This window comes from Phasianus colchicus, chromosome 9, assembly GCF_987193195.1.
Source record: "Phasianus colchicus chromosome 9, bPhaCol1.hap1.1, whole genome shotgun sequence".
NCBI lineage: Eukaryota > Metazoa > Chordata > Aves > Galliformes > Phasianidae > Phasianus > Phasianus colchicus.
Window position 1 is genome coordinate 8537474 of NC_143444.1, and position 18919 is coordinate 8556392.

Consider the following 18919-nt stretch of genomic DNA (forward strand, 5'->3'; position numbering starts at 1 on the left):
ACATTTACACATCTGTCTTTAGTGGTAAAGCTAACACTTATCTTTTCTTCCTTAGTACAACAGACTATGCACAGCTATGTCATTAACCAAGCTGCTAAAACACTGCAGGTGAAAAAACCACTTGTAATGTGGGTTGGTTTTTGGTTTTGATTCGTTGTGGTGTTTTTGGCTTTTGCTGTTATGTTTTTAATACAACTTATGTTTTATGAGATCTACAGGTGACTTTGCAAGCATTGTTAAGTCAGGTGGCAGCTAGTGGTGGCATAGGGTCAATTACATCAAGGAAGATTTGTTATGCCTCACAGACCTAAAAATGTTAGTAAACCTGGACGTAGCCTTCAGTGTAACCACTCAACAGAAAAAGTTTGGAAGGCATGCCTTCTTTCATTCAGTAGTTATGGTGTCTGCTTTTCCTTCCGCAGAGATGCAACTGCAAAAAGTACTTGCTTCTTGAGATTTTCACAGCCACCCAAATAACCCTGCAAAGGACCACTGTGGGAAGGAAAGCACAGTTCAACCACAAGCTTTACAAAGACATAAAACTACAGGGCAAACAAATACAGCTCACTGCTGAAAAACAACATCCTCCTTGAGGAGACTGGAGCAAAACTCCATTTATCACTTAACACTTCTGAAGAGATTTGTGTTTTCATTTAATGGTATTTCGGAGCAGATGCTCCATGTCAGGCTGTTCTCATATAGAAGCCTCATGAGGTTCAGTCTTCTGAAAGCAAAAAGCTTGTGGGAATCTATTTCAAAAGAAATCAACACCCTCTCTATACTCCTAGACGTATTTCCCCCATATTTACACATACCAGAAGATCCTAACCACAAATGCTCCTCTTGACAGACAAACCCCTATTAAGTGATGGCTAGGTCATTTACACAGATATAAAGAAAAGGTTGGGTGGTGAACAAGCAGACCTGAAGGAGCAGTGTATACAAGAACTAATCTGAAATAGCAACTTATCACTGCAAAAAGAATTTGATCTTCCCATGGTTTCCCTGCTCCCAGCAGTCACTTTAGTTCAACACAAGCAAACCCCTTCCCAGCCTCTTCCAGCAGGTTAACAGAGAACTCATAATGTTTTGGGCAGCAGGAGATTTTCCACGTGTTACTCAATTAAAGTGCTACATAAAAACGGAATAACAATTTCTAGCTATGAGCAGGGATAAAAATGAAGGCAGGAGATCTCCTTTTGGCAGCAGTAAGCCACTGATGAGCTTAGTTACCAGCAGAATCTCAGCCTAAGACTGCTTAAACAGTTTTAACATTTCCTGTTGTTTTTTTTTTTTCCTTCCCTTCCTTAAGAGGGACAGATGGGTAAGCTAAAGAACATACAGCTGCAGAGATTTTGTCCTCACATCCTGATAACCACCCTCACTGAGCTACTTCCTGGCTGTATGATTCACAAATCAATTCACATTCAATCTCTTCCTCTGAAATGCTTAAAAACCTACACTGAAATGCATCACACTAAAATTGCATACTGTTTGGAGACGACTGTATACAGAATGCCAGCACCACAAAAAGTATATTTATGTAAAGACCCCCTCTTCCACTCCTAATGAACAAACATCTGCTTTAGTGATTTTTCTATCCATCTTGAGTTTGCAAGCACCTAATAACTTCATAAACCAACTGAGCATACAGATGTTCTGCTAGAAGCAGCAATGCACCAGGGAGTGTGCACACATCAGTTTGTCCTCCCCTTCATTGCCTGCTTTGTCAACTAGAATCCTACTCTATCCAAGTTTTGAAAGGAGGAAGGCCTTTTCTACAAAGCAGTGCCAGCTGAGCTCACATAACCAAAGCTGGTGCATGAATGCACATTATGGACTGATTCCTTTGGGGGGGGGGGAAAGCAAAATCAAACTATCCTAATTAAAAGTGGCACAAACCACACACGTGGTTAAAGCTGAAAATCCAGTAACAAATCCTTGCATGTCTGACACGGTGGGAGGAGGACTAAGCAAGGAGGATGACAAAGGGAAACAGAGATCAGAGAAACACTGGACTTGCACACAAGCCTTGTCACGTTAAACAGCACAGCAGCTGTTTTTTGGTTCGTGTTCCCTAAAACAATAAAACGATGCTTATCACATTTATCACAGTGGTAACTACAAAAGAAGATTCCTGCAAGGTCACGTAAGGTGGCACAGAGCATGCAAAGCTAGAAATGGGCACTGCTATGAAATCACAGCTGTTTGATACAGGCAGCCCTTTGATTTGTACCTGTTTTCACATGTACAGGAGAGCATTAATGAGTGTCAAAGATTATTGAGAGGTTTTTTTCCCCCACCACTTCCAATTAAGAGTCTTAATATGTGACATATCAGGGAAAAAAGCAAAACCCAGACAGCCTAACAACAAGATCTGCAAACGCTGCTGAACACCACAGAAAAGAAAGGAAAAAAAGGACAAGGAACTCCATCAAATTCAAGATGAGATGGATAACATCACTCACAAGTGGGAGAAAGCAACACTGTTCACAAACCAAGCCTAAAGGAGGCCTTGGAGTCGTGACATCTGTGGGTTTGCCAGCCAGTGCTTCTGCTCTACAACAACAACACTGATCCTATAGTTCCCCAACCAGACCCTACGCTGTAGTCTGACTGGCCTCACTGCCACACAAGATAAAAGAGCCATCAATCCCTTAGGATCATTACCCACCTGCTACCTTTCTCAGCCATTCTATCCCCACCCAGCTCCCCTTCACCCCTCACCAGCCGCTCCCTCAGCACCCCAGACACCCCAAAACGCCGCCAGTCACCCCAACCCGGGGCACCCCTCCAAATCCTCCCTCCCACCGATTTCCACCAGCCTGCCACCCACCTCATTCATTCCCCAGCAAAACCCGGCTGGGTGTCCGTGAGTGCCCCACAGCCCCCCTACCGCCACCACTCGACCCCCTTCCTACCCACATACAAAGCAACCTCCCCCACAGCTTCATCCTCACCGCAGCCCCCCACCCCAGCCTGGCTCCCAACGACACCAGCACGGCACCCCGCGGTGCCTCAGCAGCACCGCCGCCTCCACCACAGCGTCCCGCGCCTCGTTTCCTCAGCACCTCCCCCACCACCACAGCAGATCGCCGCCCCCACCCGCTCTCCCCGAGCGCTCCAGCCGCTTCTCCCGCTTTACCTCTTGAGGTACCGGGCGTCCTCGCCCTGCATGGCGGCGGGGACGGCTCGGGCAGGGCGCGGCCCCGCAGCGGTGCTGTTACCAGGGTGAACGCGAGCCCCGCCCCGCGGCCCTTCAGTGCGCAGGCGCCGCCGCCGCCCGCGGAGGGCGGGTGAGCGCGCATGCGCAGTGCTGTAGCCCGGCTGCGTGTGGCGGGGCGGCCCCTGAGGCGTGAGGCTGCCCTTTCCAACCTTATTTGCTTTTTAAAAGTAGGAACGCGTTCTCGCGTCGCTGAGAACACTTGCCGTTATGCAAAAAGCGTAATTCAGATTGTTTTTCTCCTCAAAACGTGGCTAAGTGCCCTTAACCTACACAGAACCAGCATACCAGCCAGCAGCTCTTTGTGTGGGAGCAGCACCCAACGCGTGCCTCAGTAGCTTTGTTTTATTTCTTCATATCTGTTCTCTCAGTTTAAGCCAAGTGATCACGATGGTAATCCAGTTTGATGCTCAGCCTAATTCTGAAGTTGTTTTCACGGTCTGTGATGAGTCCTGTGTGGCCTTTAGTATATAACTGAGGTAAATGCCATTGGGTTGCTTGAAAACTGCATTGAATCTCAGCATCATCACGGAAAAAAAGAAAATAACTAAAGAAGCAACATTGCCTTCCTATTGAAAGTTTATTAGAATCAGTTCTTCCCTTCAGAAATTAAGAAGCACACCCTAAGGTTTGTAATCTCTCCTTAAAAGATTGCATCTGCCTCTTAAATAGAAGAAGGTGTGGATTTCAAGGGAAAAAAATAGTGAATTTGCAGACATCTTACACCCCCCCCTAAAAATGAACTGTGTGTAAAACTCCACAATGCCTTTTATTAGCTGAAAGAAATCACAGAAATCTGAAAGGATGACTCTCAGAGTAAATATTTTAGGTGATTATGCTGTGCCACCCAGGGGACACAGATGTTGGTTTGATGTGCTGCCCCATAGGAAGTGATTGAGGTATAGAGGTAATAAACATCAGGCTCTATGTTCATATTGGAAGTAGAATGAGGAAAATTAAAACCTGCTATGCAATGGGAATATCTGGTGCAGCTCTTCCTGATGAAATGAATTTTGGGACACAGGTTCTGGAATGCCTCTTTGATCAGCAGTGACAAGGCTGTCTACACAAGCAAAGGACACTGCCAATGAAACACGTGAGTACTCTTCCTATCCTTGAAAGAGAGACTTGACAGAAGTGAAAACAAGAATTTCTGCAGAGAGCTTGATTTATCTTTTTTACATTATCTAATATCAATGCTGACTTCAGTAAATGCATCAATTTGCAGCTCATTTATACTAGTGGGGAGAATTAGCTGTAGGTTTGGGACATTAAAAAAAATACTTAAACATGTGAAAAGAAGCAGGCCTCTTTGTAGAGATGCAGAGTTTTCTTTTAATTAGACACTACTGAGCAAAGTTCTCTCTCAGCTTATTCAAATCAGATTGCTCAATCCCAGGAAAGCAACTTCATTTGATGGCCTTGTACTCTTGCTTACTGGGCTGAGCAATTACACTGAGTTGGTGGTAAAGTGACCTCTACCCACCTTATGCCCCAGCGCTCCTCAGCAGGAGTGTCACAGACTCTGTGGTTGCACCCCTGCACAAGCCTGCAAAGCAGGAATACAGTCCCTATGTTCAGCCAGAGTTGGTGATGTGGAAAGCAGTCATTTTGTAGAGTTCATTGCTTGATGTGAGATCTTAAGGTTGCTACTTCTAAAAACATACTACTTAACTCATGTCCTAAGCTGATCAAAACGTGTTGGAATTTATAAGATTTACCACAATGGTACTAAATACCTTATTTTTCCCCCTAAAAGGTCAGCTCTGAGAGAATTTTGCTGTGAGGCACACACAACTGAACAACAGATTGTACTTTTTCAGTATGCTCTCTCTGATGTATACTAGAACTTGTGTATTTGATTTCTGCTTATTTTCTGATGCACAGCCTGAAATGTCATCCTTATCCAAACAGCCAATTATGTGCTTTCATTTTCTGTCATTTTAATTGCACTAAAGAAAACAGCTTCAATATATAACAGTGTACAATAACAAACAGATTGTTTTTCTTTTTATATTGTCTAATGGGTCACTGTGACAGTGTTGCAGATTGCTTACTTTAAATCTACTTCCTTTAACATCAATGAGAATTTTATTATTGACCCCAATGGGCACAGAATTGTACCTCTCAACATTTATTAAATGCAGTGGGCAGAAAGCGGGCTTATGGTTATAAAGGCCATGGCATTTTATGGTTTTGACTCCGCAACCACTCAAGCACATGCTTAATTTTGCCACAGTAATAAAGTTAATAATAAAGTTAAATGCCAGCTTACATGTTTGCAACAAGTCTCCCTTACACTTGGAACAAGCCTACATTAGAACATAAATCAGGAATTCCCCCCTTTCTTCATCACCCCCTCCATAAGGAAATGGATTTTAAGTATGATCATCAAATTATTTACTCCCTAAAACGCCATGGTTTTCAGATCTTGTCAAAAAGAGAGAGGACAGAGGAAGAGTAAGGAATGGGTACCTTAGCAGAAACATTGTCAGGTATCAATTGACTTGAAACAAGTTACTCATTCTAATACTTTCAAAAGGGGAATTTCAGTTTCCAATATTTACTATGAATTTCAGACAGTGACCTTTATCTTTAAAATAAAGTGAAGATTTCACAGAATGTTTTATGTGCAAAATCTTTTTAATTAAGGCAAGCCTGCAAATAACAAAAATCATGTTATTAGATTCCACTTAATTTTAACCAAAGCACATGAAAAACACAGCAGCAACAAACACACTTATGCTAGGTTAATTCAGGCCCAAAAGCAAGTATTAAAATTTTAAGAGGATAGCACTTAACCAGTGGAATAACTTTCCATAGCATTCACAATCAGAAACATCCCTATTATCATCAGCCTTTATGTCAGAAGATGATAGCTAGACTTCAGCCTAAGTCACTCATGGCTTCATAGCAAGTAGTGCTTGAAGCAATCTCTTTCAGTCTATACTCTTCCCCAGATGAAATACTTCCTATCTGAAATGCTACAATAGGATATTAATAGGGTTGTAAAGTTTTTAGATATATCAAATCAGAACATGCTCAAAAACAGCAGCCACAAATGCTGAAATAAAAGAAAAGAGCTACTTACCTATAAAAGGCCTCAGATATGCAGAGACCCTCACCTCCACTGCCAACCCTTAAATGAAGTCTGGGAAGGGGTGGATCCTGGCTCCAGCCCTTCCATCACTCAGGTTCATTGCACACACCTGAGCTCCCCTGGGTCAGCCCTGCCTTCCCACCAGGTGTTCAATCACGGCTTCAGGCCGTCACTCTGCTATAGCACCTGTGTTCTTTTTTATCACTAGTACCACCTCTAGTGATGGACATTTTAGTCTTCCTGGGGAATCTGTTACATGGCTAAATTGCCATTATTGCAATAAAACCTTTTTCTCCCTCTTGTTCGTATCAAAACTACTTGGCCCATATTTGTCCTGAAGAGCCATATCCAAACCTGGATACAGTAGCTCAGCTGAAGGCTTTCCTATCTTTCAGCTAAAAGTAATAACAGGTGTAGCAGAAATGGTGAGACACAACTTGAAGCAGTGATTGAACACCTGATGGGAAGGCAGGGCCAACTCAGGGGAGCTCAGGTGTATGCAATAAACCTGAGTGACCAGAAGAGAACCTTCCCAGACCTCATTTCACAGAATCACAGAATCACTAAGGTTGGAAAAGACCTATAAGATCATCCAGTCCAACCATCCACCTATCACCAATGGTTCTCGCTAAACCATATCCCTCAACACAACATCCAAACGTTCCTTGAACACCTCCAGGGTCGGTGACTCCACCACCTCCCTGAGCAACCTATTCCAGTGCCTGACCACCCTTTCAGAGAAGTAGTATTTCCTAATATCCAGCCTGAATCTCCCCTGGCGCAGTTTGAAACCATTCCCTCTAGTCCTATCACCAGTTACACAAGAGAAGAGGCTGACCCCCAGCTCGCTACAACCTCCCTTCAGGTAGTTATAGAGAGCAATAAGGTCTCCCCTGACCTCTTCTTCTCCAGACTGAACAATCCCAGCTCCCTCAGCCGCTCCTCATAAGGCCTGTGCTCCAGACCCCTCACCAGCTTTGTTGCCCTTCTTTGAACACGCTCCAGGGCCTCAATGTCTTTCTTGCAGTGAGGGGCCCAGAACTGGACACAGTACTCAAGGTGCGGCCTCACCAGAGCTGAGTACAGGGGAACAATTACTTCTCTACTCCTGCTGGTCACACTACTTCTGATACAAGCCAGGATGCCATTGGCCTTCTTGGCCACCCAGGCACACTGCTGGCTCATGTTTAGTCGAGCGTCAACCAACACCCCCAGGTCCATTTTCTCTACACAGTCTTCCAGCCACTCCGCCCCAAGCCTGTAGCGTTGCTTGGGGTTGCTGTGGCCAGAGTGTAGGACCTGGCATTTAGTCTTATTAAACCTCATCCCATTGGCTTCAGCCCAGCTCTCCAGCCTGTCCAGATCCCTCTGTACGGCCTCGCTACCCCCAGGCAGATCAACACTTCCAGCCAACTTGGTGTCATCTGCAAACTTACTGAGGGTGCACTCAATGTCCTCATCCAGGTCATCAATAAAGATATTGAAGAGGACAGGCCCCAGCACCGACCCCTGGGGAACACCGCTCGTGACCGGTCGCCAGCTGGATTTAGCTCCATTGACCACCACTCTCTGGGCCCGGCGCTCCAGCCAGCTCCTTACCCAGCCAAGAGTGTACCTGTCCAAGCCACGGGCTGCCAGCTTCTGCAGGAGAATACTGTGGGAGACAGTGTCAAAGGCCTTGCTGAAGCCTAGGTAGACTACATCAACAGCCTTTCCCTCATCCACCAGGCGGGTCACTAGATCATAGAAGGAGATCAGGTTGGTCAAGCAGGACCTGCCTTTCGTGAACCCATGCTGGCTAGGCCTGATCCCCCGGTTGTCCCGCACTTGCCGCGTGATCTCCCTCAAGACAATCTGCTCCATAACCTTCCCTGGCACTGAGGTCAGGCTAACAGGCCTGTAGTTCCCTGGGTCCTCCTTACAGCCCTTCTTGTAGATGGGAGTCACAATTGGCAAGCCTCCAGCCTTCTGGTACTTCACCAGTCAACAAGGAGCGCTGATAGATGATGGAAAGCGGCTCGGCTATCACCTCCGCCAGCTCCCTCAGCACTCTCGGGTGAATCTCATCCAGCCCCATGGACTTGTGACAGTCCAGTTGGAGTAGCAGGTCTCTGACAGTTTCCTTCTGAATCGTGGATGGTTTAGTCTGCTCCCCAGCCAACCATTTAAGGGTTAGCAGTGGAGTAAAAGGCTTTTGGCTGGAAGTTCTTGTGTATATGAGACCTTCTGAAGGTAAGTAGATTATTTTGTTTGTTTCTTTCTGTGCCTATAACTGCTGTTCTGGGGCTTGTTCTTTTTTGCTCCAGCCTTGGATTTTACCATTCTGCTGTTATTACTGTGTTTTCTATTGTGTTACTGTATTAGATAGATAAGGAGGATGACTTCATGCTTTTATGGGGATGAAGTAATCAGCTCTGTGTGGTATGATGTTAGCAGACAGTGACCCAAGATATTTTTTCCAAGAGCTTCCCAAAGTGTCTCTGGCTAGAGTAGTCATGGCTTGCTGGTAGCCTGAATGCTGTGTGTCCTGGTGCTGTAGTTACCAGTTCAGCATAGAAGCAGGTAAAGAGATTGTTGTCTGGGACAGTGTATGGGATGCTTGGAAGAGAGCTTGCACCAGGAAGGGATGGTGATTACGTTTGAAACAAGTTGTACTGGGGGGTAGCAAGAGGCAGGAGAGAAAGAAAGGAACACGAGGTCAAGAATATTTCTTTATCATCCCACCTGTAGTTTTCAGGAGTCTTGAAAACACTAGAGGAAGAGAGGATCAGGCCCTGGTCCAGACAGCCATGGTTAAGAAAATACAAGAGCCAAGGAGTTAAGCTCTGGTAATGACTATTTCTCTTGAGCTTCTGGGTTATAATAATGGGAGTTTTACAGTGCTGTTGAGCTGTGTGTTGAAAAAACAATCCTTCAGCTTTCGAGTAATTTACTTACCATCTGTGAGCTGTTTAGGCAATTTGCTTGTTTAGCTTTCACCATTTATTTTTGCTGTATGTACCTTTTCTTTCTTACACCTCCTACATGTGCATCTGTACAGGCAAAGAGGAGTATATGGGTGTGTAACTCAGAGGATTTTCCAATACATAGAAGACACAATTGTCACCGATGTGCTTTGAGGGCAGGAAGGGATAATGCTAGGTTACTGTAGCCCATGCATGGATTGTACTCATTTTGTTCCAGTGACATGTGGTCTGTTCTTTCCAGCAAAGGATTTTAGACAAACACAAAGTGCAAAATGCATAAATAAATAGAGCTTTGTCCAATGAAACATTAACTGTGGTATTTGTATAGCTGTCATGGTTTCATTTTGTGCTTTATGTACCAAACTCAGTTTGCTGTTGCTTTTCAGGCTTCTAAGTTAATGCATTAAGTTGTCCTTAGATCACCTAGTTCAGGCTAGGTATTCTGTCTCATATGGTTTATAAGATTTCCCTGGAACCCAAGGGTGTATCAGTTATCATGGCAAAGCACTGCAAGTTGAGTTAATTAATAGCATTCCAACATGTCCTGGGCTTTATTGGCTAATACTGAAGAATCCCAGAAGAAGGAAAGCACTGTAATTTTGCCAGATCCATCCTGTATTTCCTATAGTTTCATTCTTGAATTTGTTTTGTATATATAATATTGTCTCAATGCCAGTGCTCATAGTCTCTTAAATTAAAAGCATTCCCATAAAGGGGATTACAGGATTAAAAAATATTACTCATAAAGAACATGTTGATCCTCATTGGGAGGAGGATAGACTTAGAAACATCACATTACTGATGTCACAAAATAAAATTAATTTAGGAGATAACAGTGAATTTTTAAAGCAAAAGTAGGGATGTGTTAGATTTACAAACTGTGAGAGCTTTCCTTCCCAGTAAGCTCATTCTTCATTTATCATTTTATAATAAGAAAACCCCTTACACTTAAAGTTAGTCTTGTACAGATGTCACTTGCTAGCCTTCTTGCTAATCCAGAGGAAATATTATCCTAGTGGTCCCTGAGGACCAATGTCTAGGTGTTGGATACATGATAAACTTACTTGAAGCTTTCTTGGTGAGATATAGTACTCTGGAGACAGCTGTGGATTTAATTTTTCAAGCTTTAGTACAACCTAACCCTTTAAAAATAAGATTTAAGTTTCCCTTGTCAGATCACTTAAAGAGTTTCTTCTTTATTTTACTCTTTTTGTTTTTTCTCCTCTGCTACTTGCCCAGACTTCTAATCCCCAGCCTCTGGAGGAAACATTAACTATCTCAAGCTTTTCATGTTGTGATTGTTTTTCAGTTCCAAAGAGCAGTGCACACTTATTTGTTCTTTTGAACAGTCTTAGTCTGCCAGCTCAGATAGAAAGTGTTTGTGCAAAGGAGGGAATTTCAAGCCTTTATCTTTTTTGTTTCTATTTTAAATGCTGAACAAAAGTGTTATTTGCAAATTTTTGAGCCACTACTGTGTGTAGAAGCTATGTTTCACAAGATGTGTGTTTATAGTCCCTGCAGTTTATGTTTGTAGTATTATACTGTTAAGGAGTAGAGCTCAATCTAGGTTTTTTAATCCCTCCATATGTATCAGTCATCCAGAAAGTGAGTTTAATGTTCCAAGATGTGCACAAGATTTAACTGTGTAGTTCCTGCTATGGTAAAATTAAACCCAACTCAGAGATAGTCTAAAGATGAAGGCCATTCAAGCCAGCAATATCATAATTTCTATGAATTTTCACTGAAATGCTGGGATTAGTATGCTTGTGCTAGGATTAGCACTACTTCTGCTGATGTAGTAAAAATGCTGCTTACAGCTGCTGCTGTTCTCTAATCTCTAGTTCTCCGGGTCTGTGCTCCCTTGCTTCTGCCAGACATACCTTAGGACCTAAAGGTGGAAAAGATGGTCAGATTTGTTCCCCACAGTCAACTTGTCCCTTTCAGCTTGTTTTCCTTTGGCTTTCTCAAGAAATGAATTTTATCCTGTCTTTCTTATCCCTGCATTCATCAGGTCTCTTCGTCCTCCTGCTAGTAACTTCTTGACGTATTGGCCAAGTGCAGTCACCATTGAAAGATGTGTATAGAGGCTGAAGGTTAATTGAGTTTCTTGAGGTTTGTGCAGTCTGGCTGCCAGGTAGATGAGAGAGACCCATGATAGGGACTTCACTGAGGGAGAGTGAAGCAGAGTTCAGCTTTTTGGCAGCAGTAACAGGTCAGTCACTCGTTGCAGAATAGCTAGACAGCACAGATGAATGGACTGACCAAGCTGTCCCAGAGCAGCTCCAAGATGGCTGCAGCACATGCAGTTTCATGTCCAGGATGTATCTTTCACAGTAGATGGCCATGGGGGTTACTTTTGGTAGAAGCAGTGAGACACACATCACGTGGCTCTGCAGCTCACAAGCAAATGCGTTTTCCAGTCATGCTTTAACAAAAAGGATGTTCACCACCACTGCTGTGAAACATGCTGCTCTACCAGATTAGGGAAATGCCAATCTAATGTTTACAATCCTAGCCAACAGCAGAGTGGGATCCACAAAACTCCAGATCTGGAAGCCTGGATCTTTATGCCTCTTTTATAAGCCATGTCCATCCCTAGCAAATAGCAGAAAATTAAATGACCTCTCTGAAGCATGGCCTGGCCATATCACTTATTCCTGCAGATCTGTTGTTATCCATTGTACCCTTTACTACTTCGGATTGGAGTTCCTATATTTTCATGCTGTTCATGCTGCAGAGGAGGACTGTGTCTCCCTGTGGCATCAACCATCTTTCTTCCATCATATCATTGTGATGTGCTGTGTGCTCTGGTATTCCCAGAATAGGAGCCTTTGTGCCTGGGCTTTTAAGAGTTCAGGGAAGTGCTTGGTCTGGCTGTGAGGAAGCAGCATGTAGATGCTAAGGGTTGGACAAAGCATATTTCTTAGCTAATGGGTTAAGGCTGCTTTTCCAAGGCATTGCTGCCATTTGTTGTTAAAGATGAGATAACCAGGCAGGATGCTTTTTGGTCTGAGCAGATGGGTCAGTCTTATGCCTTAGGTAGGAGGGATCCAACTGAGAGGAAGTGGGAGAGGCTTTTTTTTTTCTGGCAGTGCTGTGTGCAGAAGGAGCTTTGGTGTGGTTTACTATCTCTTTTGCTTTGGAACTTAAAATAAAGCCTCTTTGAGTGACTTTTTAGCAAAGTGTTTCTGGCAGTTGCATGCCAGAGCTACAAAAGACTGTGTAGTTTATCTCCCACCTTCCCAATTCTCCCATGGCTTTTCTGTATTATTTTTCATACTGTTTCCTGAGTGTGCAACATCCTCTTTATCCCAGCTCACCAAACCACTATGCCTCTGATCAGTCCTTAAAACTCTCTCCTTATATGCAGTCCACAATGGCAGAGCCAGCCAGTCTCCAGACCTCTTTCCTCCCTGCTTAAAGAGTTGTGCCTGCACTCTTAAAGGCAGAGCTCTGGGGGAAGTGAGCTATGCATGCACATGCAAGGCTGCAGCTATCTTAATTCTGCATTTTCCAAAACCCACAAGCTGTGCCACTCAGCCAGAGGGAGGTTTTTGTTAGCTTTTACCTAGAGAAAGATCTTTATCTTGCACTTGAGCCAACAGAGGGCAATGTACACAAAATACAATATCAAGAAGAAATGCTTTTATAAGATGACTGTAAGCAGCCCAGCCCTTACTGTATCTGGAATCACATATCACAGTGAAAGGCGGCATTCCATGCTGGACCTAAAACCTTCTCAGGCTCCATCAATTAAACCACCACATATGGGGTGGAAGAGACTCAGCAAGGGACTCTCACTAGGGTTCAATGAAAACCAGATGTTGTGGGCACAGCTGTCATGCTTATCAAGAACAACAGAACAGCCCCTGCTGAAGTTTCATCAGGAAACCTCCCCTTCTTTCCTTCTAGCCCTAGCATTACTGAGAGTCCCTAACCAGAACCAAATAAAATCCTCACAACCAAAGCATGCAGAAGTCCCCCCCCCAAATATTACAATTTATGTTAGCATACTGTTTATGGATCTCCAGCTCAGGGCCCCACTGTGGTTGTTGCCATGCTTGAGACAGGATGAGGCAGGCTTCATGCCCATCTAAGAGCAACTTCTCCCACTTCCTTAAAAACATAATTTAGTGTTGGCCCCAGAGGTAGAAGGATTTGAAGGAAAGAACTGTATTCCCTCCATAGGGATAAATTTCTGGCCAATTTCATTTACATGTATTATAATGTATTTGCCCATAGGGCTTGCATGCTGTGTTTTGTTGCTTTAGATGGAAGTCCAGATTGTTAAATTCCAATTGTATAAATGATAACACATTGCTGCTGTCACTGTACCCATGAAAGGGCACAGGAATTGTGCAGGATATGCCCTGAAGGGCAGGAGTCATCCTGACCTACAGTCAGTGAACTCTGCTTTGGAAATGTATTCAAAGAGAGGATTTTTCTTGAGTGATCACAAGTTCTACCCTAGGAATTGGGTCTTTGCCCAATGTTTTGTTCTTAATTTCATTGGATCCTTTTGCCATAGAGTGATTTTCTGAGACTGACCAGTCTACAGGTGACTGTAGACTTCAGCAGCATCAGGCAGTTGGCTCATTCACTGTTGAATTACTATTTTCCAGCTCTACACCCCCATGCTGACATACACTGTTGCTCTGAATAAGCCACTGGAGCTGCAGTCTGAACAGCTTTTCTGGCTGCAGCAAAGTCATTTGTAAAGGTTACCACCTGCAGTCCAACCTGCAGCTGTTCTTCACTGCTATCATAACTGCATGTGTGCTCTCTGCCTGTGCCTCTTTTGTCAACATGATCCTGTGGTTTTTCAGGGACTTTTAAAAACTTGTTGTCAGAGATAAAACAAAAATTACTTGCTTTAACCACATTTATTCCTGACATCATATGCCAGCTGTGAGCATGAGAGAGAAGAATTAATATAAAGGCCTTTTTAAGATAAAGAGACATCCTACAACAATCTTGATGGCTTGTCTGTGTGGAAATAACATTGCATACCAGGTGTTCTCTAAGCAGAACACAGTAATTTAAAGGCCAAATTGACCCTTTGTGACCTGTGTGATATGTAGTGCTGGTGCACATGTTCTTCTGTGCAGCTGATGTGTTTCAGAAGAAGCAAGTAAGTTCAGATCTGCAGAGACTTACCTACTAATATAGAAGTCCAGCTTCTCCCTGATGCTCCAACAAACAGATCTGCTTTGAATCATAAAGCATCTGATAACTTGCTTTAAATCTACTATACTCAGGCAGAGACCATGTGCAGGTATTGTAACTCTGATTCTTCATTTTCATCTATGAAGAACTTGATGTCCTTGGACTGCTTGATCTTACAGGGAGGAGGAAGATGACAGATGGAGAACTATTTGTTTACTCACTTAAATACCAACACATTCTTATTTTAGACCAGAAGCTGTTCAAGACAATGATGGTTGTGCATTATGACTGTCTCTGCTGTTATTTTAGTGTAGGGCTTCAGTTTACCCAAAGCTTTGGACCCTTAGTTTTCTCTGCTACCAACAAAAAAGTAGACTTTCTGCCTCAGAAAACTTCAGAAAGAGTCAAATGGCTGTTCAGTAAAGGAAGCTAAAATGGAAAGTACTGTCTCATTCCAACAGTGACACTAGAAGCAGTACAGGTGCCACTGTGCCTATATTAAACCTCCACTCTTCTTGTTAGTGGAGATGTAGGCTATATAATAATGCATTACATGTTTGCAGCTCCTAGGTGGATCAGTATTGCTGCTTTTCAAAGCAAGGAGTTAGGAGGCAGTGTAAATCAGAGTTGTGAGTGGTTCTTACTAGGTGATAATGAAATGCTGCTGCTTGCAAATGCACAGAAAATATAGCATCCACTTTCTGGGAAAAAAAAGGTGCAATTTATGTGGCTTTCTTCAGGCACTTCTGGACATAAATCTGCTTCTTTCTAGCCTTCGACAGCAGAAGGAAATGCTTTGAAAATGATTTAAAAGGCTTCATGCTATTGTGACTCACCTTAATCAGTATCTGAAGATGCAGTGTGCCTCTCTTAGATTTCAAAGCTGTTTAGAACAGGAATTTAGTCTTGTTTACATGCAAATAGAATGAATATAATGAGCTTTTATACAGCCTTCCATGGATATTCACTCTTTTTGAGTAGGACAAAGGCAGTTGCAACCAACATTCAGTCTAAAAAAAAAACTTTCTGACAGATTTGTATTGAATGATTGAGAACGCTACCTAGGAAAGAGGTGCAGTTATGCCCATGCCCTCCCCTCTTACAGTTTTTGTGCTGTCCCTTGGTGACATTTTTTGAATGAAACCTCTGTCTACTGCTCCTACTGTTTTGTTGTGAACTTTGAAATATCTGTGGAATTTATTTGAAATAGTTGAGCTGGTTTAAATGTTGTTTGGATGTGGAGTAACAGGGGAAACTCAAAAGTATATACATAAGCAAAGAGAATGCATCTTTTTTTCCCTAAGGAAATGAGGCTAAGAGTATGTTACAAGAAGATCTTAGTGCTATGTTAAAAAGGGAGTTGTCCTGAAATATGCCCAGTTTCCCTTGTGTGTATATTGGCTAGATTCTTGGAGAGTGTAAATCCAGAGATATTCAGTGGAGAGACAGTTGCTGGAGCATGCTTTAGAGACAGTGACAAATTCAAATGTGTGGACCCAAAGGAAGAGTTAAACCCCATTTGTGCACAGAAGTCAGGAGAAGCAAAGCCCTTCTCTGTTTTTGTACCTCACCTCCTCTTAGCAGATGTAAAGGGACCTTGTGACTGTCAAAGCTGTGGGGAGCCCTGAGCCTGTGATCTCAGTGTACTCAACTGTTCTGTCCTAGCACTTGACTCCCTTAGGACACACCAGGTCTTAGGTTTCATGCTTGGAGTCTCTGCAGTCTCTAAGCAGAGAGGTCACTTTGCTACACAATGGGTATTGCCAAAATCACAGCCATGCCAAATGTGAAGCATGATGTCAAATGTGGAGCAGGTGGGCTGGGAGTTCGTAGGGCTGTCTTTCATCAGTGACAATGTGTTAGCTCTTTCCAAAGCATTCACGTGTTGTCTTGACACATCCATTACTGGTGCATTAACTGAGTGTGGCTGAAAATAGGCAAGCTCAAAGGGCCAGATTTGTGAGAGAACCAGGAGATATATCAGGATTTTGTCCGGGGCCACATTTCAGAATTGGCTGGAGAGGACCTTATGCTTCACTGACAGAGTTCAGGAAGGAGATAAGATTTTCTAAGGATGGATAGAACATAGTTCAAGGGAGGTCTGGGCTCTGGTGCACCAGTGGCACCAGATCTAATCTCTGCCATGATCCAACTCTCCCTACTCTGTGCTCAGCTGCACATTTCTGTCTCTTTTTGCATTTTTCTGGCAACTATAAACTTTGCACTGAGCTTGTTCACAGTGTTGACCAGACAGAAATTGTGAGCTTATGTAGCAAGCTGGAAGGAACAGCAGAGACCCCAACAGAGGAAATACCTAAAGGGAGCCTATAAACAGGAGGGGTAGATAGTTTGAAAGAGTAGATAACAGCAGGGCAAGGGGAAATGGTTTTAAGATGAAGGAGGGAAGATTTAGGTTAGATGTCAGGGGGAAGTTCTTTAAAGAGAGAGTAGTGAGGTGCTGGAACAGGGTGCCCAGAAAGGCTGTGGATGCCCCATCCCTGAAGGTGTTCAAGGCCAGGTTGGATGGGGCCCTGGGCAGCCTGGTGTGGTATTAAATGGAAAGGTTGGTGGCCCTGCCTGTGGCAGGGTGGTTGGAGATTCACGATCCTTAGTCCCTTCTAACCTGGGCCATTCTGTGAATACAAGAACAGGGAGGAATCGGACCATAGAAATGCATCTTCCAGTACTTTGATTACATTTGGCTTTCAGAGGACCAGATCCAGCACTCATCTGACAAGATACAGGAAGGAGATCTGCATTATTGCCAAGGTTGCTGTGTACTGTGACTCTTGCCACTGCCATCACAGATAACTGTTCCAACTTCATGTTGTAGCATATGACGAATTCCCTTGTGTCAGCTGAAGACTGGAATGAGGAACTGATGCTGCTTCAAAGAAAAGTACATATTTCTGAATTAGCTTTCATTATATCTATTCACTGATCTGTTCACCAACATGTTTGTGTGATCAATTAGACTGGATCAACTGGCAGAACAGTGTGCTAATCTAGGTGAGAATGGGTATTAAGGGAAGTTAACTGAAGAAATAAAACAGGCAGTAATACCCAGTGATTAATTGATGCTTTGCTAAATGCTGCTTAGTATCATCTCATAAAGGCAGTGTCCCTTTAAAAAATAGAGCGGTGCAGCCAAATACTAGAGATTTTTCTTGGCAGAAGCTCCTTGCTCAGAAGCTTGATCAGACATTTGTTGGTAATTGCTGTACTGCTCAGGACATGTGGTAGGAGGCTTTTTGTGTTGAAAACATCCAACTTTCTCACCATGCCTTGCTGTATTGTAGTGTGCTTATGCTGCAGGCAACTGGAAGAAAAGGCTTGAAAGAGGAAACCTTCATAAGCACAATGCATAGAGGTCAGTGCCATCAGCACAAAATCCCCATCTCCTTGACAACTACCTTTGCAGCTCTGGATGCTTGAAGCTGCACCACACCAAGTGCCTGAGCTACTGAGTGGCAAACAACTTTTGAAGCAGTGCATCTATCCTTATTGAGGGGCTGATCCTCCTCTGAGATGTAATGCACTTAGAGCATACAGCTCCCTTCTGCAATGTACTGTTCTCTATCCTAATAGCATTTCAGCTTTTGACTCTACTCCCTTTCTTCTTACAATTTTGCTGTTGTAAAAGCCTCAACTTCCTCCTCTTTTCCAGCTAATGTATTTGTCTAAGTTTATCAATGGACAGTTTATCTCTTTTTGTTCTTCCACGTATTTTGATAGCTAAAACAAAAAACTCTTACCCTTTCCTGGCTGTACCTGCTGGCTCCCTGACAGCAGTTTCTTGCAGCTAGCCTCTGTAGATGAGATGCTCAGTACCATTTAATCAGGTTACATGAACTTGGGCAGCCTGCACTGCTAGAGGGTGGTTTGCCCTGCTGTATAAAATGGCAAAGTATGATGTTGAACCTTGTATGGTAACTGCTGAGTCATGGCCTGAACCACTGATTGAGCACCTGGGGAAAGGAGTGGCTAGTCATGGGAGCACAGGTGAAAGCACTTAAGCTGAGTGACTGCAAGGGGTGGGGTCTGGCTGCACCTCTGTTAGACATCATTTAAGGGCTGACTGCCACTGGGGAAGTATCTCTGGTTAGAGATCTCTACATTGTGGTGTTTTCCCCTGTGAGCCTAGTTCTTCAGAGATGGGTGGGCACTTTTCCTTTGTAATGTCTTTCCATTTGCACCAGTGCCTTTGTTATTACACCTCCTGTATCACCATTCCACTGCATTGATCTGATTGTTACAAGCCTGCTGTTTTCTTGTTACATGCAATCATTATTAGGTTATTATAATATATATAATCATTATTGGTGCTTATTAGGGTGCCAAATTTGTATAGAGACACATGCCCCATTCTGATCTTCTGGCCTTCCTCTTGGTTTCACCTAGACCAACGGATACTGAGAGGGAGACAGAGAAACAAAATTGCCGTGTGAGATTAAAGAGAGAGAT

The 18919-nt window shown here is 43.5% G+C and overlaps 1 protein-coding gene and 1 long non-coding RNA gene across 6 annotated transcripts in view; one reads left to right on the forward strand and one right to left on the reverse strand.

Moving 5' to 3' along the window:
• KIFAP3 (kinesin associated protein 3) overlaps nt 1-3293 on the reverse strand; it is a 65664-nt gene extending 62371 nt beyond the window's left edge. For all 4 annotated transcript variants that reach the window (XM_031595664.2, XM_031595663.2, XM_031595660.2 and 1 more), the window contains exon 1: nt 3146-3293. In XM_031595664.2, coding sequence (XP_031451524.2) covers nt 3146-3177 — 32 coding nt within the window. In that variant the 5' untranslated portion in view covers nt 3178-3293. The remainder of the gene's footprint in view (nt 1-3145) is intronic.
• A 4-nt stretch (nt 3294-3297) lies between these two features.
• The window catches only part of LOC149916804 (uncharacterized), a 34906-nt gene continuing 19284 nt past the window's right edge, over nt 3298-18919 (forward strand). The window contains exons 1-3 of one of the 2 annotated variants that reach the window (XR_016469108.1): nt 3298-3851; nt 4248-4319; nt 4983-6737. This is a non-coding gene — a long non-coding RNA (uncharacterized LOC149916804). Of the gene's footprint in view, nt 3852-4247; nt 4320-4982; nt 6738-18919 lie in introns of those variants that run through there. The other variant, XR_016469109.1, reaches the window with a different exon arrangement.